The sequence below is a fragment of the Morone saxatilis genome, unplaced genomic scaffold (assembly GCF_004916995.1).
Source record: "Morone saxatilis isolate NCDOM2014 unplaced genomic scaffold, NCSU_SB_2.0 Contig7, whole genome shotgun sequence".
Classification (NCBI taxonomy): Eukaryota; Metazoa; Chordata; class Actinopteri; family Moronidae; genus Morone; species Morone saxatilis.
This window is the reverse complement of record NW_023340246.1, coordinates 18,721,048-18,740,487: the sequence shown is the minus strand read 5'-3', so window position 1 is coordinate 18,740,487 and position 19,440 is coordinate 18,721,048. Positions and strand designations below refer to the sequence as shown.

The following is a 19,440-nucleotide window of genomic DNA, read 5'->3' as shown; positions in this document are numbered from 1 at the left end:
AACACCAGTGTTCATTGGAATGTGGTGTGAAGCAACAAAAACCAACTTCCAAACTGTTAGTGAGGTAAACAATTTACTGCAGTTTAAAAACCTCTTTATACATTAAAAAATATAGAATAACATTAACCTGACGAACAATACAGTGTGGTTGGTTTTTTTTTGTAAAGTGTTAATTTTTGGTTCTTTGTATTAAATGTGTAGAGGGGCCAGAAGCAACTTGTTCACTCCTCAGACTCTGCTAATGGGAATTGGACCGTCAACCCCGGCAGTGTTGGTGCCTTTTATTAATGTCCCGTCGTGTGATACTGAAGCATTAACTTCCTCATTAAAGTTTCTCCCAGGTTGAGTCTTCTCCAGACATCTATTCCTCTCTGATTTGAGCTTCCATCCACATTGAATAAACAGTTTTTCTCCAGAGTGGAAACATTGGAGTTGTAGTGTGGAAGAGGAAACCAACTCACAAGTGAATGATGTATACTCAAACAAGGTTGGGTGCTGTTCAGATAATAGGAAGTTAAGGTTAAAACTGGATGAGACTTAATTGTATGTTTGATACTAACCTTACATTTGAGAGCATTTCACTGACTACCTACCATAGACGACCAATTCAGCCCAGACAACTTGAATATAAAAATGATGACTGATGTCCTACAGCTGGAATCAGTCAGCTGGTTCATGAGCTGTAATCATTTTATAATTGTTCAAATGTTTGACAATAAAAACTGAAATATGTCAATTTAAAGGAGCAAAATGTGTTTGGATCTTTTAAAACAACACTGATCATGGAGTAAATGAGGCTGCAGACTGGATGTTTAACCCCTCAACCATCTGGCAGTGGTGGATGACTCAGATCTTTTACTCAGGGGTGCAGTGGTGAATACGGAGGAAGGTTAACTGTAGTTTACCCACCTTGTTTCCCCTCATTGATACGGTTGATATGAAAATAGATGAATAAACTCTTTATTTCAAAGAGGTGGATAAAAAGGCTTTACTTGGGTTTGCCCCCCACTACACACCTGGTAAATAAAAGAAATACTGCAGTGTAAAAAATACTGTTTATGTATAAATGTTACAAGTAAAGTTCATGAAATATACTTCAAGTACCTAAAGCCTGTACTAATGGAGGTCCTAAACCTGGGGGTTGGGATCCCCATTAGGGGTCGCCAAAGCTTCATGAGGGGTCACGAGGTGTACTTGATCTTAAGAAAGTAAGAAAACTTTAAAAATATACATAGTAGGCCTATATATCAGCAGTTCATTCATTTCTGTGAAGAAATACAATTGTTTAGACATTTAAAAAAAAAAAACATAATGCAGACAGACTGAAAATATCAGGAAAACTTATCTGATGCAACTGACATGAAATAATCTGCTCAAAATTCCTCCAGATCGTCCTGCAGTTATTATGTAACTATATTATATTACTGTCATTGTGCTTTTTATCAGCTATAGAATAAAAAATATATATAAAATATGTAACTGATAAAAAAGGGGTCCCTTCAGGAAAAATGTTGGGAACCACTGCGCTAACCTACATCATAATTTATATATTTTTATATGAATAAAATTAGTATTAAAAAATCGGAAATCTGCAAAGTAACTAAGGCTGTCAAATAAATGTAGCTGAGTAAATGTTACAATATTTGCTTCCAAAATGTGGTGAAGCGTAACATTGAAATAACTCAAGTACAAGTTTAAGTAGAGTACTTCGAGTTACTTTCCACCACTGCCATCTAGGTGAACCATTAAAGCATTAAACAGTCACCTACAACATGCTTAGCACCGTTGTTCGGTCCCAGTTCACCCAGTGAGATCCAGCACAGTGAGATCCAGCACAGTGGCCTGGTCTCTGTCCCACTTCTTAACACATAACAGCTGAAAGATTTTTGCCATCTCTGTGTTTCAGTGCGGAAGGAAAATCTGAAACAGTGTTTCATCGTCCTTGGCGTTAATGTGGTCCCAGTCTCAGCTCAGTTCTCAGGAGGTCTCAGCTCTGCAGCGCCTCCTGCTGCCTGGTTGCGTTGGCTGATCTCCTGCAGCAAGATGGAGTTTGAGAGTCTCCATTCCCTGTATGTGGGAGCTGTGAGGGCCGGGTCGGTCAGGATCTGCTCCACCGCCTGCAGTTCCAACTCTTTGGCCTGCAGGACGGACAGAGCAGCAGGTGTTTGTACAGACATACAATCCTAATGACTTTACATTTGTCCAAATATGAAGGTTTTCTGGTTGAGCTTTGGTTGCATGCAGGTAGTCTGTGTTAACAATGACCAGCATGCGGAAGAGAAAGTCCTCGGATATCCGCTGACTGTATTTAGTGAAATGTACTGAAACCTTTGCTACTATAAAACAGGTTTTACAGTACGTTTTAACATTTTGGGGAAATAAGTATGTCTGCTGTCTTTCAGAGTGAGTTTGTCCATCAAACTAAAGGCAGGCGGCGATTAGACGACTGGAAGACTGGAAAAGGCTAGCTCTTTTTTTTAAATCTGTACACAAGCTCAACAACTAGGAGAACTTTTTTTCTCCTTGCCTAAAGCATCTTTCAGTATCAATCAACGTTTCTCACCTTTAATGTGCTTCTGAGGATCCTGAGCAGGTGAAGCTTTTCGTTGACTTTTTCGTTCTTACATCGTTTGATGAAGGACGCTCTGAAGTCCCTCTTACTGGACTGTCCAATCGGAGACAAGCTGGCTGCCCTCAGGTGCCTGTAGAGGCTCTCCATCTCATCAGGTGGCTTCTCTGTAGAAAGAAAGAGGTCTTAACTTTTAAAAAAAAAAGAGTCCTTATTTCAGCGGCCCGGGTTCGATTCGTCTCTCTCCCCACTTCCTGTCACTCTTCAGCTGTCACTTTGAATAAAAGGCAAAAAATCTTTAAACAAATACTTCACCAATTTAAAAGGATCAGTATTAATGCAGCAGAACCAGAGATGTTGTCTTATTCATTGCAGAAATTCTTTCCAAAACATGGCGCCTACATTTCCCACAATGCAACAGTCTTGTTTAAAACAGCTCAAATTACATCAACAATCTGTTATTCATGATATCCTAATCAGTCCTCAGCATTTTTGCCTTCAAGTCTCAAGTCTCACAGAATACAGACATCTCGTTTCAGCTTGTTCATATTAATTATCAACTCATTTTCCAGGATAAACTGGACATTTGGGATTCGGTGCAGCTGCTCATAATTTGGGACTGTCATGAATTTTTCAGACCCTACTGATGCTGACTTGAGTGACATCACTCAAGGACATTTATCAGACTTCACACAGCTCCCCCTGGAGACAATAAAGACTTTATACAACTTTTAATGAACTGCCCCACATTGGAAATAACTAGATTTCCCCTTTAGAGCAGCAGTTGTTATGCTAACCAGGTGTGGTAGCCAGGTGTTTATGGACGGCCTCCTCTTCTTTTTCCTCACTGACATGGAGCAGAGGCAGGGACACTGTTTTACCTGCTCCCTCTGGTCTGGGGAGGTCCAACCATGACAGACGCTTACTGCCCCCTGAGGCTCTTCTTCTTTCTGTACTTAAAGTTGCGCCATCGGAGGTACTTCTACTTCTGCTTTCACTGTTCAGTGTAGTGGGCGGGGTTGAGGCGCAGGGTGAAGAGTCACAGAGAGGCCGAAAAGTGTCCCCCTGCCAGGAGTACAGTGTGTTTACAGACTGTGTGGAGGGATTTGAATTCTGTAAATGTTGTTAGTTACCCTTTATACTTCCTTACTCACATTTTCAGATTCTTCTGTTTCCTGTTCGGGTTCCAAAGAACTGGAATTCAACTCATCCGTGTCCTGATCGCTGCCCTCGCTGTAGCACTCTGCACACAGGAAGAAGAGACAAGTGAAGGGACGAACAATGGGAGGAGAAAATGGAGGACAGCAAGGCGGGAAGGATCAGGAAGAGTAAGAAATAAGAAATAAGTGAAGTATGGAAGGAAGAAGAAAAGAAAGATAGGAAGAAAGAGAAGATTAAGAAGATGAAAACAAGGAACTACGACGTCCAAAAAAAAGGTAGGGAAAGGAAGAAAGGGGGAGGCCTACAGGAAAGAGGATGGGAAAGATGGGGAAATGGGAAACATATTTTTGTTTTTACAAATGTGCATCCAGGTTTATTCCTGTGTTTACTGCGTATATAAACTGCTTATATTTCTTAATCTAACCTTCAGTGTTGATCAGTTCGCATGGCTCGGCTGCTTCTGACAGTTTACTGATCCACCTGCAAGCGGACACAGCAACTTTAATGCAACATCCAAAGTGATGTACAGTAATGACTCATCTTTTTTACTTTACAGGGCAAAACAAGAAGTGGTTAAAAAAGACTGAGAGACAACAGCAAGAGGAGGAAGAGAAACAGAATCTATTTTTGTGCAGCAATTATTAGTTCAGAGGAAGATATAAACAGCTAGCGAATTGATTGTCATTTCTCTATTGCCATCAACAACCAAACAAATATTACTGTTGAACAAGAAGACTGAAACTGAAATCTGAAAAATAACTAGTGACTCAGTCTGTTCTGTAAGTTTTGGACAAACTGAAATTTTGACCTGATGATGGCGCTAGAGGAAAAAGTCAGAGGATCACCAAAGTTATTAAAATTCATCCTGAGGAGAATGTGAATGAAACATTTCATTGCAATCGTTTCAGTCTGGACCAAAGTGGATCAGCTCACCTGGGGCTAGCATGGCTAACACCATTTATACATTGCAAGATGTCTTCATTTGAATCATAAAATTACTATTTTCTATCGAGACTCCTCTGTGCAAATCCTGCCAGTATTACCTGGAATAAATCAAACACTCACTTATTCATGTCTGTGAAGCTCTCTGCAGCGACGAAAATGGTCACAACCAACGGATGACTGGCTGTTATGGCACTGAAACACAACACTGTGTGGTTAAATACATAAAGATGAGTAATAACTTACATAAAGTAATCATTCTATACACTGAACAGATAATCAGTCGTCACTGTCAGGCAGAGATGCCAAAGAGAGGTTCAGGAGAAATAATAGTGTTAAATATGCTGTGCTAAGAGTTTGAAGATTTCCGACCAGAATGAGTATTTTAAGACAGTTGGATACGTGCTGTAAGTTGATGCAGCTTTATACAAACAGAGTGTGAAAGAGGTTTCAGCTGCAGATTGTTTGACCACAAACAGCTGAATAAGACTGTCAGTGGTTTTTGTTTCTTTCTTTCCAGGCTTTGACAGGCTCACTACATGTCGCAACAAAGAGAAACAAACATGTCGTACTGTTTTTTCTTGTGCTGTTTGGCCTGTTCGATGGTGAAGCCGGACAGGTTGATGAATCCTTCTGCTTTCTCTGCCTGCAGAGAACAGAAATAAACAATCATGCATTTGTGTCTGTACTTCTTTTGTACATTAGTCGAACATTAATCTCAAGTTTCTGTGAGATTTGTGCATGAAGTAAGTGGTCGTACCCACAGGATGTATTAGGTTGTACTTACCTCAACACATTGGGTTGCTTTTCTTGAATGTGACCTAATCTCTGTTCTGTTATTATTTTACCCCAAGTTTTTTACACAAAAATCTGTTTTTTGACCTGAAAAAAAGCTATTTACCATCAGTTCAAACATGTAACCTCCCATACTTACAAGAAACCATAACCACAGTTAGACAGTGACTAAAATAATGAATCATAATAATTGCAAAAGGGACGTTCATTCGTGCCATAATACCTAAACTGTAAAAAGTACATAGACATTACACCCATATGTAACAGCCTTCACTCATCATCGTCTTCCAACCTGATGCAGGGATTTACTCCCAATCAGACAAAAGAGCATTAGTGAGGTCCAGCACTGATGTTCATCCCAAAAGTGCTGATGGGGTTGAGGAGGTATTGTCATGTTTAAGCAGGAAAGGGTCAAACTGCTGCCACAGAGTTGGAAGGACACTATTATCTAACTGTTTGTGTGGGGTGCAGCAGAACTCACACAACAGGTTGCAACAGGAAATACTAATGATAGTTTTAGTTTCAGATTCTGAATTATGATTATATACTATCTTAGTGAATGTAGGTGAAAGCTCTCTTCTGTCAGCCTGGAGTTTCCATACTACTTTTACTACTACTTAAAGCAGCAACAAGGAACTTAACTCTTAATTTTTTTTTTTTGTTGATTAGCCCCTGTGAGCAAGAGCAGTAGTGTTGCCAACGCCTCCTTTCAGTGAGGGGGCAAGCCGACAGTGGCAGATCTAGAGGGGTGGCAGTGGGTGGTAGCTGCCCCACCCCCAGTTTGGTGTCAAATGCTGTCAAATTTAACATATTAAATGAGATTCATTCAAAAACAATATGTGTTAAAATGTTTAAACAAACATATGCATATTAAAAATTAATATTAATTTAATCTACTGACCTGTTAGGATCACATTTTAGGCTTGAGTTCAACTTGAAAAGATTTGGAAACCATTTCTAATGCCACCTTTAGATATTTCTATTCAATGCTTTACTAATGTGACACAATAATCCAGATCCAGGCCAGCATTAGGGATAATTAGAAGAAGCCAGTCTTCTCGCCGATGGTCTTATTGAGGCATCAGTATTACTTTTTGATTCTTTCCTAACCAGTTAAAACTCACTGTAGAACATTTAAATCCAGGTTGTTGAGGCTGAATGGTAACATGTTATGAGCACTGATGCTGCCATTTCAAACAGTCTTGCTCTGACTCACCATCTTGTCAGTGTACCAGTACAGACAGCTCTTCTTCAGGACAAACCAGTATCTCTTCCATTTGCTTCCCAGGAAGCTGCGGCCCTCCTTCCTGCGGAGGAGCCACCCCTGACAGTCCACCACGCCCAGTTCTTTGATCGAAACCCGCCGCCGACTCATGGCTGCAGCCAGTGGGGGTAGGAAAGACAGCAGGTGTAATTGAAATGTCACAGGTTCAGGCTGCACTGCAACAGCTGGTGTGTCATCTGCCTGCAACAGTGGTTGTGTTGAAGACACAGGTGCCAAGGGGGTAAACACATATCAACAAGGAAACAGTCTTCAATACAACAGAGGCAACTGAGGTACTATGCTAGAAACAGAAGATGCTCCTTATTATTCCAGAACTTGCCTGAGAATTGCCGTGTTTTTAAGTTTTCTTCAGTATCAGGTAATGCAGTGACTCTTGTCTGTGCCTCCGTGGGTGAACTGCAACCAGGAACTGTTAATAGCTAATTCGGCATACTTTTAATGGTGCCAGTTTGCCAAAATGTAAAGAAATATAGGCTAAAAAATACTGTGTTAAAGCGCAACTCACTGAATCCATGGTAACCTTATACTTAATAAAAAGTATAAGAAACCTTCTTGTGTATCTGTTTAGTCAGAAGGTTTAAAAACACCGGGCCTGCCCTGAGTTAACTTAGCGTCAATCAATATTACTGTAAAAAGGTAAAGTGTGACTAAAACACCCCCAAGTCCTCCACTGAATGCACGTGGCCTTAAAGCTTATATAGAGGATATTCACTTGCCACTAGATGTCGATCAAAACCATTACAGCCAACCACAGTCCATTGACAAAAACATTTTTACCTTGCAGATTATTGTGAAACACACTTCAAACAGAAACAAAATAAAACTCATCAACCACTGTTTTTGTCTTTCCAACAATCACCAACTCTGGCTTGATTCACAGAGTTAAATCCCTAAAAATACCTTTTGTTTAACCGGAAAGCACCATAATATTGCTAACGCTCCCCAATAGACTCCATAGATAAACAGTAATTTTATCTGGTATATCATTGGAACATCATAACTCATACAAACTCATAAAAACAGTCTTTGCCCTTCCACTGTTCCAACAACAACCAGCTTTGGTTTGGTCAATATAGTTGTTTAGTGCTATAATATGTTATAAATCTTGTATATACAGTATATGACCTTTAAATAACACTTTGTTTGTTGTAGGAACCTGCCACAGCTCACTTGCCTTTCACATGGTTGATTTATCTATTGTCTTTTAACTTTGGTTCTGGTTTTAACTTCCTTTTTACCTGGGGTTTTATTTTTATAGCAGATGCGAGGTTTGAGCGGTGATGTTTGTGCCAAATTGTAAATAGGGTGCGGGCCACATGGTTACCTATGGCCTAGAAAGTTTTAGAATAGAAAAATATGTATGAGAAAGTTTAGCACAATGAATGACAACAAAGAAAACTATCTGCTGGTGAAGGTCATAATATGATCAAAAACCTCAAGAACATCTACAAAATAGTACATTTTATGTGATTTCTTTAGGGTTTTAGGTTTTTTGTTGTTCTCTGCGCTGTAAAAATACTTTTATTTAGAATGTTATTTATGATTTCTTTTCAATGTTATAATAATAAGTTATAACAGAAAAGTTATAATACAATAATAATTGTAAATTATTCTACATAGTCCAAAATCTAATCTTATATAATTCCCTTTCACTCAAACTACAAAAAAACATCTTCTGTAATGTCATCCATGCTTATAGTTTCGGGGTTTTTTGCCCATGTTTTAAATGTGAATTTAAAAGAGGTCTTACCTGCTGCAGTCTGGACGTCCAGCAGTTTGGTGTCTTTGCAGCAGACTGACGCTCAGCAGAGGAGGAACTAGAGTCTCTCAGCGCTGTCGATCAGACTTTATACCTCGACCCACATCCACACCACAAAGTCAAAATCTCACTCACACATACATGCATACCCCACACTATACTTCCTGTTTCACATGTTCTGTATGGCCCTTCTTCTCTGTTTTCTCAGTCTTTCTGCTCACAGTCTTTCTGCTTAGAAACTTCCTCATTGTTTTCTGGAAAGTAAAACATTTCTGCATCTTCTGACATTTAAACAACCTCTTTAATCAGCAGTTTTAAAAAAGAATCAATGTATTATAAAACAACAGTCCGACATCTGTCTTAAATTACATGACAGCTGGGAATTTGCAAAAAATGTAATTTACTGTCATCTACTGTTACGACCAGCTGAGGAGTAACTGGAGCATTGCACAAAAATTACTCTAATTCAACACTTTCTAATAGACACACACGGTCGGTCTCGTTAGGAGGGAGGCCGGCATCAGCAGGTGTCATTTTAAAGTAAGCGCCATCAGCCTCCTGTCCAATCAGCTTCCCCCTGCAGCTCACCACACGGAGAAAACAGGTTGACAGCACCACCTCAAGGTAGGGAGAGAAAACAGAACAACAATCACATAATCCTAGAAATACAAACACACATACGACTTACAACATTACCGTGCCTTCAGGGTGTCTCTGCGTGCAGATTTGATTGGTCTCGATAATGTGTGTCACATTTTTGAAGCCACGGCAAAAAGTAATCACTTGGGGGTTTTGATTTACCGCCTCATTTCGCACCAGATTTCATTTAAAGTCTGTAAAGGTTTTCAGATAGACTGCAAACTAACAGACAAAGAAACAACAGGGATTGCCCCTCATGTGGGGAATGTACTTTGAATTATGTTTGTCCAATTTTACAGTACATGACATTGTCCACCAGATGGTGCCGTTAGCCTTATACTTGTACAATGCTTTTAGACTTTAGTAAAGTGGACATCTATGACACAAGTTCCCAACATTTTTGAGTTAAGTTATCCTTTATTGACCCTGTAGGGAAATTCATTGACTCATCCTACGTGCCAGGAGTGAGGAGGACCAACTCCAGATCTGACTGAACATACATGTATTTATGGTGGGAGGGGAACTCCACACAGAAAGTCTCCAAAAAGCTGTGAGGCTAAAATGAAACATTGTTCTGCAATGTGAACAGGATTAATTTACAGAAAGAATATGCTGTTGTTTAATAAAATGCTACTGTGCCTTACAGGTTAGTATTCACTAAATGTCTTTCTATAAACATGGTTTCTCCAGTGGCTTTTATAGATTAGCTTTTATTGGAAATGTATTTTATGCGTTACAGATGGTGATGATGTTATTATGTCCTATGAAAGTTGTTGTACTCAATGCAAAGTTGAAATCTTTCAAAATAAATCGCACTTTATTTTTTATATTTTTTCACAAGTTACAAAGCGTCACAGAGGCATCATACTGTAGAGCTCTGCAATAATTCAGATGAAAAATGAAACCAGTTAAACTGAGTGACTTCTTACAAAATACTTTACGGTACATGTGGTTTTCCATAATGACAAAAACAGGATCATCCAAAATGTAGAGTTCCTGAGCAAGAAACAAGTGATTAATTTTCACCTTAAAGTTAAATCACAGTAACTTTGTGTAACCACTGTGGCCACAAGTGCTAATTACAGGATGGTGGCACCTTGGATATTCCTACATTTCCCATGACTGTTTCCAGCCATCAATAGGTGATCCCACTGAGAGTGAGAATGGGAATGGGATTATAAACAGAAAATAAATTCCATCTAAAATTTGCTGACATTACACTACTGGTCATACCAGACCGAGTAAGGCTTTACCTTAAGACTTAAGTAAAGTATGGTTTATTGCTTAAAAATGTTACTATTAACTTCAAAATGTTATATTTAAAAGGTTACATAGTCTCACTTTGAATAGAAATGTTATATTCAGAAACTCTTCAAATGTCAGAGAAATGTTTTTTATTCCACTTGTTTATTACTTGTTTCCACATTTCTTTCCAGCAAAGATCGCCTTTGTGATATTTACAGTTCCAATTACACTTTGATAATATTTTGTACAAGCTTTCATAACTCTTCATAATGTTTTGTTAGTATAAAGGCATGTTACACAAACCAGAAACACTCTTTACAAAAGAAAAATAGCTTTGAGGAAACGTCAGGAGCTTCTCAGACTGTAAACATCAGGTGATCCAAGATGCTTCCCTGAGGAACTCCTTCAGAAAGTTTTTCATAATGGTACAGAAACCTCAAACACACAGGAATTCTTCGAATAATCTTTAGAAGAACCACTGGAGATTTTTTTAGAGTGCAGTAAGCCACACCTGAAATACTTAAGATCAGTTAGTTTTACCTGAAATTCTAAGCAGCTTCCAGAAAACCTGTGTCAAAGTATCTGCAGACAACTCCGCCAAATGACGGCAGCAACAGTTTTCAGAATAAACTCAAGTATAATGTATGAGATTTAGAAGGTAAACTCTCTCATGGATAACACGGCATTTTGGAATTAAACACTTAAATTTCACTCTAAAACCAAAATATAAGCAAACATTTTCTGTTTGGCTTCACCAGCTGCTGTGAGAGTTCATGTTTTCTCCAGTTTGAGACCTTTTGATCAAATAATTTAACACAAATGTGAAAGTTTCTATATTAGGAATTGTTGCAAGAATTATTTTCATCATTTTGTTTTTTTAAATCTACAAAAACTTTAAGACTGCATTCTTAAAATGTATGTAAGTCATAAAAAATACTGTTGGTCAACTTTTTATCAATGTTGCTATTTGCCAACCTCCCTTTGACTGTTTAAGCGTTTGTTATTGTATTTTAGAAAATATTATTTAATTATTTCTCCTAAAAACAAGTTTATAATGTTATTACCGTTGTAGTAAGACTTTTGTGAAGCTTCAGAAATACTTAGTAACAATGTTGATGTTCTACTTTTATCTTCTCATAAACTACTCTGAAGAACACACTTTTCCTTAGATGAGTGAAATTTGGTCAGCAGTGATAAAACAAAAACAATAAGAAATATTTACAAACTGTTTTGTCCAGACAAACTACAGTAAAAGTACATATGTATATATATATGAGAGGCACTGTTGGCTCCTGAGATTGAGAGGAAAAGACTAGCTGCAGAAGCTATGATGTTTGATTATTTGCTCTTTGAATATGAATTTTGAGACCTTGAATCTTTAAAATTTGATTCTAATTATTTTGCTTATTGATTTGTCATATAACTTGAGCAATGAATAGACGCCAAAATCTGTTGAAAACAAAAACCAGCTTCATTTTCAGCAAATTTAGGCTGCCATATACAGAAATACAGAGGTATTTTGCAATTTGTTGAAGGGGTTAAAAGGCCAAAAACAACAACTTATTACTGTTTCTGTTTCCATGCATTTCCACTGCAGGTCTGTTAAATGTAGAGATTTACATCCTGTACGGAAGCTCAGCAGGTCCAAACTTTGTTAGTTAAAGTGGTTTTCAGTGTTCAAAAAGCACCATTAAAAAGTAAGTTTAAGTGATTCCTAGGTTTCATATACATATGTATTAGAAACTGGTTCAAATTCAGAACTGGTAAATATTTTGATAGTTCTTTGATGCCACTGTACTTTTTAACAGCTGTATTGAAAAAGAAAAAAGGTTTCAGCAGCTAGATTCACTTCTTCTTAAGTGTCTTCAAGCCTTAAAGAGAGGTATGTTTCAGAAGCGTGTTTTTTTTTGATAGGCGTCTGGACGTATCACAAGCAGTCATGGTGTTTTCAGCTCTTATTAATGCCACTGATGCAGCAGGCGGTGAACTCAAACTCCAGGCCTCACAATGTCTTTCCAAAAATAGATGTGTGTAAGAGACGTCAGAGAAGCTGCATCCATGTTTTCATTCAGCCTGTGGATGGATCAGTGATCTGCAGTCAAACAGCAGAAAACTTCAGATCCACCGAACTCAACTCAACTGGTGCTTATCAGTTTAATCTTGAATTTCTTGTACTTTGGTACATCAGTGCTAAATGCTCACAGTGACAATGCTAGCATGCTGACCATGTTCATCATTGTAGTTTAGCGTGTTAGCATGATAACATTGGGCAATAATTAGCACTTAACACAAAGTTAGGGAAGCTGGTGAGAGTCATTAGTGTTTTAAATATCAGACAAATGTAACATTTTGACCTGATGATGGCCAGCAATTCATCCTAAGGGGGAGAAGCCTGTAGCATGGGTAAGAAACAGTATTTTGGTTAATCAGATCTGCATTCAATTATTGACTTTTTTTAGTTTTTGTATTAAAAAAACAAACTACTCTTTAAAAGCAGAAAATCTGAGTACACAGATGTCATAGTGGGCAAGATGAGCGGCCCCCTCAGCCAATCTGATGCAAGTCGAGCTGGGGCTTTAACTGAATTCAGTTTTCCAGTTTTCTATTATTGACTGTGGAAATGCAAAATGAAACTGATAAGCCTGAACATGGACTTTTTAGCATGAAGTTCATGGTGAACTGAAATCCTGAAGAAGACAAAACTGTCCCGGTCAATGTAGAAAAACATGTGTATCAGCAAAAGACTGAGATGTTGCAGTTTAATTCATTCCAAAAGCTGGTTTTCCATGAACTGTCGAGTTCACAGCTGCTGAAGGCCTCAAACATACACACATTTAAAAACCTTTTTCCTGTAGAAATCCTGAGGGTCAGGCTGAGAATACACAACCTCCTGTAGGAGCCAGAAGAATACGAATTTTAGACTCTGTCAGTGGCTGAGCAGCCTGAGACGAGCCAGCCAGCCTCCGAGCAGCGACGTCGACTGCTTGGTCACAGCCAGAGGAGGAGAAACAGCAGCAGAGGTGGAGGCGGCAGACTTTTTGGACGCTGCTTCCTGGTAAGGGATGGTCGCGCTGTTGTGCAGGTCGGCATTGATGAAGCACTGGCTGCCTCTGATGTGGTCGACACCGCGGACAGACGGGTGTCCTCGGTACGGCAGAGGGTAACATGGCTCCTCCTCTGTGATGGTGCTGATTCCCTCGTTACTCAGATACCTGTGCAGAACGTCCTGCCCTGTTCAGGAGACAAGACGGGAGGAATGAGTTACGAGTCTGTAGAAGCTGGAGCAATGCCTGTGTCCCGTTTTTTAAGTAAATCTATAAATATCAGAGGATCTCCTGGTTTAAAACCCTTAGTAGTAACTTTTCATCATTTTGTCTTGATTCTGGCGGCCCCTGTGGACAAAAGTGGCAGTGTTTCCACCGGCTCGTTTAAACTGATTTCAAAGGGAATTCAACTAAATCGACCCGGTGGCAGTGATTAAGAATAACTATATAGAAATAGCCAATTTTCTCACTGATGGTCTTTATTCTCTTTATTTATTTATTATACACAGTACAGTAAAGTACAGTCCAGTGCAATAAATTATTGTGTTGTAATGCCCTCAAAATCCTCTTGTGCTCACAGTTGATAATTTAAAACATTAACAGTGAGCTGAGAGGAAAAGTAAGATATTAAAGATGCTTTTGGGCACTTGTGTGTATAAAAAACTAAAAAAATAAATAAAATAAACTACAGTGTAATCCGTTAACGCACAACTATAATCCCCCTTTAATTTTTTCTTCTTTCTTCTTTCTCTTGGAACAACGAATGAGAATCAATTTGCAAAACCATTTGCGTGAGATAATTATATATAGATAATATTATTTTATCTCCTTTTTTTGGCATTTTCTAACACTTTAGCATGAATCAGGTCACTCAGTTTGTTTATAGATCATGTGACTTGATTCCAGAAACTACTGGAAGAAAACAATTTATGATACAAAATAATAATATTGCTACTAAGTACTAAAAAAAGAAGTTACTAGACGCAGACCGACAGTGAGTCAGTGGTTTTAGGATGACTGTTTTAAAAGTGATGTCACATGTAAACACAACACAGCTGCCAGTGTGTCGAGTTATTTCTATTGTTAGTCTTGCTTTAAGAGTCAGCGGAAAACGGCCCAACTCCTAATGTGTCTTTGTTTAACTGCTCCATCCATTAACAGCCTGCTATCTTGGATAAACTGCCAACACACACACACATCCACACAGTTCGTTCCTCAAGGTGAAGTGCTTTAGGAACCAGACTGAACTGCGACTGAAATCAGCTCCGTCGATGCAGCTGCAGCTCTCAGGGTTAATAAGTGACGAGGTAAAAATTCAAAGCACGCAGCCCGTCCCGCCGTTTGTCCTCAGATGTTAATGAGGCAGACATACGGCCATCGCTGATAACCGTTAGATTACAGGCGCTCAGCTGCGTCTTATTCAGCCGTGTAAGTGGAGTTTACCTTTCCTTCCCTTAGCGCCAGGCCTGGAGGACGGGTCGGACACACCGGAAAACGACTCCACCGGCATGGAGACAGGTCGAGGTTTACCTGCAAATCATGCAGATACAACAAAAGTTAAAGACCTGCAGTGAAATATATATTATCGTGGAATGTAGATAAATATAATATGATATATTTCATCTTCTGTTTGTGTGATTATTCGTGTTTCTTCTAACTCATGATACATCTCCTCTGCTCCCATGAACAGCTGCAGTAGCCACAGGGACCAATAAAGTCTTTTTTTATCTTATCTTGTCAACCGCCGACATTTTGTAGTCATTCAGACTTTAGATTTAATGATTTGCATGCTTGGATTCAAAGGAATATTTAAACGTTTTGGGAAATACACTTACTTGCTTTCTTGCAGAGATTTAGATAAGAATACAGATACCACTCTAATGTCTGTACAGTAAACATGAAGCTACAGCCAGCAGCCAGTTAACTTAGCTTAGAACAAAGACTGGAAACAGGAAGAAAACAGTTAGCCTTGCTCTGTCTTACAGAAGTATCAAAATACACCTACCAGCAACTCTAAAGCTCACTAATTAGCATGTTTTATCTCATTTAATGTACCAAAACTAAAGTGCAAAAACAACTGTGTGGTTTTATGGGTGGTTGTATATGCTGTAACATCCTGGACTTGTGTCATCACCCTGAGGTTGTCATGCAACCAGTGGAGACACAATAATGCAGCACATAATCTCTTAAAACCACAACTTGACATTTTTATACTCCGCTTTTTGTCTTTGTGCTGAGCTAAGATAACTGTCTGCTGGCTGTAGCTTCATATTTAGTGTGCAGACATATTGCTATCAATCTTCACATCTAACTCTCAACAAGAAGCAAACAAGAGTGTTTCCCAAAACTTAAACAAGAATTAACCAACATGAATCAACCTTGAGGACAGAACTAATGTTGGGTCACTTGACATGCAGATGGTCACAGGAGCTTGGAAAAGGCTGTTAAAGAGTCAAGTCTTAGCATTAGGTGAAAGCTGAGTATGTGTGTCTGTACACTCACAGCGTGTGGAGGAGCGCTGTCTAAGGCATACAGGTTTTGGTTGGTTGACTTCAGGTGGGGGGCCGATGGACGTCCTGTTGTCGTCGGCAACAGTGAAGCGTCGCCGCACATCTGCGTCCAGGCACGAGTTCGGAGACTTCGGCCTCATTTTCACACCTGGAGACACGTTCATATTCGCGTCTCTTCAGAGAGGAACAGAGCAGGAGGAGAAAGATGATTGAGATTTAATGCTACATATTTACTGAACCCCTGCAGCACTTCTTCGCCATCCCCAAAAAGGAATCATTTGTTATTACCAGGATTATAATACTGTAAATAGTGTGGATCTGCACAATAAAGGATAAATGAATCAGCCTGGTACTCACAGTGGCACGTAAGGGGCTGAAGGGGGAGGAGGGACATACAAATCCAGTATGGCTGCCTTCCCCCTCTTCCCAGGAGCGTCTGAGGTTTCTGGCTGTCGAGATCTGTAGAGACCTGGAGCTCCCTGAGAGGTCTAGACACAACAAGAGAAAGAGACATGATTACTGGTATTACTACTGCTGTTAGATTAAAACAATTATTAAAAATGAATACTTAAATTTGGAAACAAAAGAATTTCCTGTTGTAACTTCTGTTCATCTGTCTTTAGGTCAGGCTTTTAACAACATTTCTGTCACACAGCAGCCAGCAAAGGAGGTAATGATTCATTCAATGGTGTTTATCATAAAACAACAGTGAGACGTTCCAGCTCGAGAGGAGAAACAGCAGACGAAGCTCTTCTGTTTCCTTCCTCACCTCCAAAGCTTCTGTATTTCCATAAACACAGGAACTTCACTCAGCTCCTTTTCTGCTTTGTCTGCGTTGCGAAACTACGTCTGAAAGAGTTTAAGACGCAGACAGAAACACACGTTCCTCTGCTGATTAAAGATCATATATTATCATATCTTCGCCCTCTGTGCCGTAGAGCAACACATCAACATCAACACATCGATGAGCCACACTGTTGAACGGGGTGACATGCTCCGTCATTACCATCTGATTGTAAAAAAAGAGTTCTCAGAGAACAGGTTATGTCTTTTTTGTTCATTATATGTTATGTTTGTTATGCTCAAACATATTCATATTTGCTCAATAAACATCTTAAATGATTCACAAATAACCATAATTGTTGTTTAATGTTCAGTCAATTGATCCATTAATTAATACTATTAAGGGTAATCTTAATATAGTTGTTTTAGCAGTTGTCATATTTGACATTTTACAGACTAAATGATTAATTAAAATGTGTTTTCTGATTACTCAACAGTCAAAATAACCATTATTTTCATCAAAATGATCATTTACTTTAGACTGGAAGGTGATGATCAGGCTGAGTACAAGTAGAAGAAATGTAAGCGTTGATTCCTTGACCTTTGAACTGGGCAGTAGGAGTGGCGGTGAGGCAAACACCGACTGACTTCAGACCTGTTTAGATAACCTAGATTAGAGACTGAACACATCAACCGGGCTGCCAAGGGGTATAGAAGACGCCTATCTTCCCAAAACACACACATCCTGGACCTCCATCAACACAAAAACCCCTAAAGGCGGTTTGGTGAATTCATAATTGTCACATTGTGGAGAAACAAATGAGTCAACTTCCAAAGATGTCTGACATCATCAGCACAGCCTGATGTTTGGAGCGCTGCCTATCCCCTTTTTTTTCAGGAAAAGAAGGAAGAAAGGATCCATTGTTCAGCCACACACCTCAGCAGAGCAGCAGACTGGGTGGCTGCTGTGCTTTCTGGTTGGATTCTTCACAAACAAAAATAGCTTCACTAAAAGCTACGACGACAGACGGAGAACGCACCAGAGGGAGTGCTTTATTTACCTGAGGGAGGGTTACTGAAACAGTCTGCTTCACTTTCATACAGTGACATGTAGTCCCACCTGAGAGCTTCCTGAAACAACAGCTGCTGGGGGTTCAGTGCTACCTGGGCAGTCACTTTCCCAGAATTCAGGATTTTTTGTATCCCTTCTCCTCTTTCTACTACCACACTGCATGAGCATCCTGGCAGACTGTTAAAGCTGCATTAAACTCCACAACTAACTAACATCACAACACATTTGGCATCTTAGCATACAGTTCCCATACAGCATCTACAGAACAACAGCCACAGAGCAACATTATCATTCATTGGGAGTCATGTTTTTGTCCATCTCATATGTCAATCCAATATTCACTCTCTTTTAGCTCTGGTTTTGGTCTCCGCCAACTCCTGAGGAAAAATATCATATCTTTAGCTGCTAAATGCTCCATTATGTTCACCAGCTAATGTCTGACAGTGCTGAGCTCGTATTTTGGTTTTAAGAGCTTGTTTGCTGAGAACGAGGTTAATGAGAGCAGTGAGACTGAGACAGTAAAGTTACTGTAAAACCGAAAGAACGAGTTGGAAGACACTAAAAAGCCCCAAAGAAAGAAAGAAAACATTCCAATGCCTCTGAGCAGCTTTGGACAACAGAAACTTAAGTGTTGGCTGACAACCAAGACTCGGTTCCTCAATTTTGCCGCTTGAACCCTGGAAACAGGCTGTGAAGTGTGAAGTAGAAACTACGGTGGCTGTGAAACTTCAAAATGATGGTAAAAAAAGATTGAGGGAAGAAAAGAAGAAGTCAACAGAAAGAAGAACAAGAAGTAACTACAGTGCCCCTGTAGCTGGTTGGATTTCAGTGTTTTGCTCAAAGGCACTAAGGCAGGGTCGATGTTTAAACCTGCTGCACTGACGGGCTGTCGGGGGCAGCTCACCTGTACGCGCGGTGGTCTCCAGCGCAGGTTTTTCAGCGGAGCGGGTGCAAAGCCACCGGATGTTCCAGACGGCCTCTTCTTCACCACCATGACTACGCCTCCAGACTCTGCCCTCAGCTTCTCCACCAGGTGCTTCAACTGCCAGCCCACCTGGACCAATCACAGAGCAGAACTCAGTAAGGAACACTGCAGCCTGTAGAGGGTGCTAGCAGGAATTTAAACTTTATTACGATTCATTACTGATAAATGTCCTGGCCGTAGCTTCATATTTAGCATAGAAACATGAGTGGTTTTGATTGTCTGAGGACAAATGAGGAACTTTTTCTTTAAAAGGACGGACTTTTGACTCACCACTGTCTGTTTGTTGACCTGAACGACTTCATCTCCAGCATGAATCCTCTTTGTTTTATCTGCAGGAGACTGAAGAGCAGAATCTCATTAGAAGGTTTAGAGACTGATCAAAAACAACATAGCTTCCAGCATGAGTCACTCAACACACTAACATCTCTTTAATTTTACACGTGTTACAACCTGAGAACCGATCTGAGTCTGTAAGTGTCACAAAAAACAAACTGGGAATTTGTTTACATTGCTTTCAGGACCAGAGCTAGACTAAATGTCTGGAAACACAGCAGTTGTGATAAAGAACCAGCAGCACACTCACATTCTCTGTTGTTCCTGTGATGACATGAAGGCCGTCGTAGGTGGATTTGATGTAAATACCCTGGAAGA

General features: G+C 39.6%; 1 protein-coding gene across 1 annotated transcript in view; it reads right to left on the bottom strand.

Annotated features, from left to right (window-relative positions):
* Positions 1–151: 151 nt before the first annotated feature.
* Positions 152–19,440, bottom strand: part of cnksr3 (cnksr family member 3) — a 47,232-nt gene continuing 27,943 nt past the window's right edge. The window contains exons 7-23 of the mRNA XM_035679175.1: positions 19,373–19,432; positions 19,060–19,128; positions 18,709–18,858; positions 16,307–16,437; positions 15,942–16,123; positions 14,883–14,969; positions 13,325–13,626; positions 9,003–9,129; positions 8,503–8,585; positions 6,684–6,932; positions 5,245–5,318; positions 4,796–4,867; positions 4,155–4,210; positions 3,724–3,812; positions 3,367–3,634; positions 2,564–2,736; positions 152–2,138 (exon numbers count right to left, since the gene is read on the bottom strand). Coding sequence (XP_035535068.1) covers positions 1,971–2,138; positions 2,564–2,736; positions 3,367–3,634; positions 3,724–3,812; positions 4,155–4,210; positions 4,796–4,867; positions 5,245–5,318; positions 6,684–6,932; positions 8,503–8,585; positions 9,003–9,129; positions 13,325–13,626; positions 14,883–14,969; positions 15,942–16,123; positions 16,307–16,437; positions 18,709–18,858; positions 19,060–19,128; positions 19,373–19,432 — 2,340 coding nt within the window. The 3' untranslated portion in view covers positions 152–1,970. The remainder of the gene's footprint in view (positions 2,139–2,563; positions 2,737–3,366; positions 3,635–3,723; positions 3,813–4,154; positions 4,211–4,795; positions 4,868–5,244; positions 5,319–6,683; positions 6,933–8,502; positions 8,586–9,002; positions 9,130–13,324; positions 13,627–14,882; positions 14,970–15,941; positions 16,124–16,306; positions 16,438–18,708; positions 18,859–19,059; positions 19,129–19,372; positions 19,433–19,440) is intronic.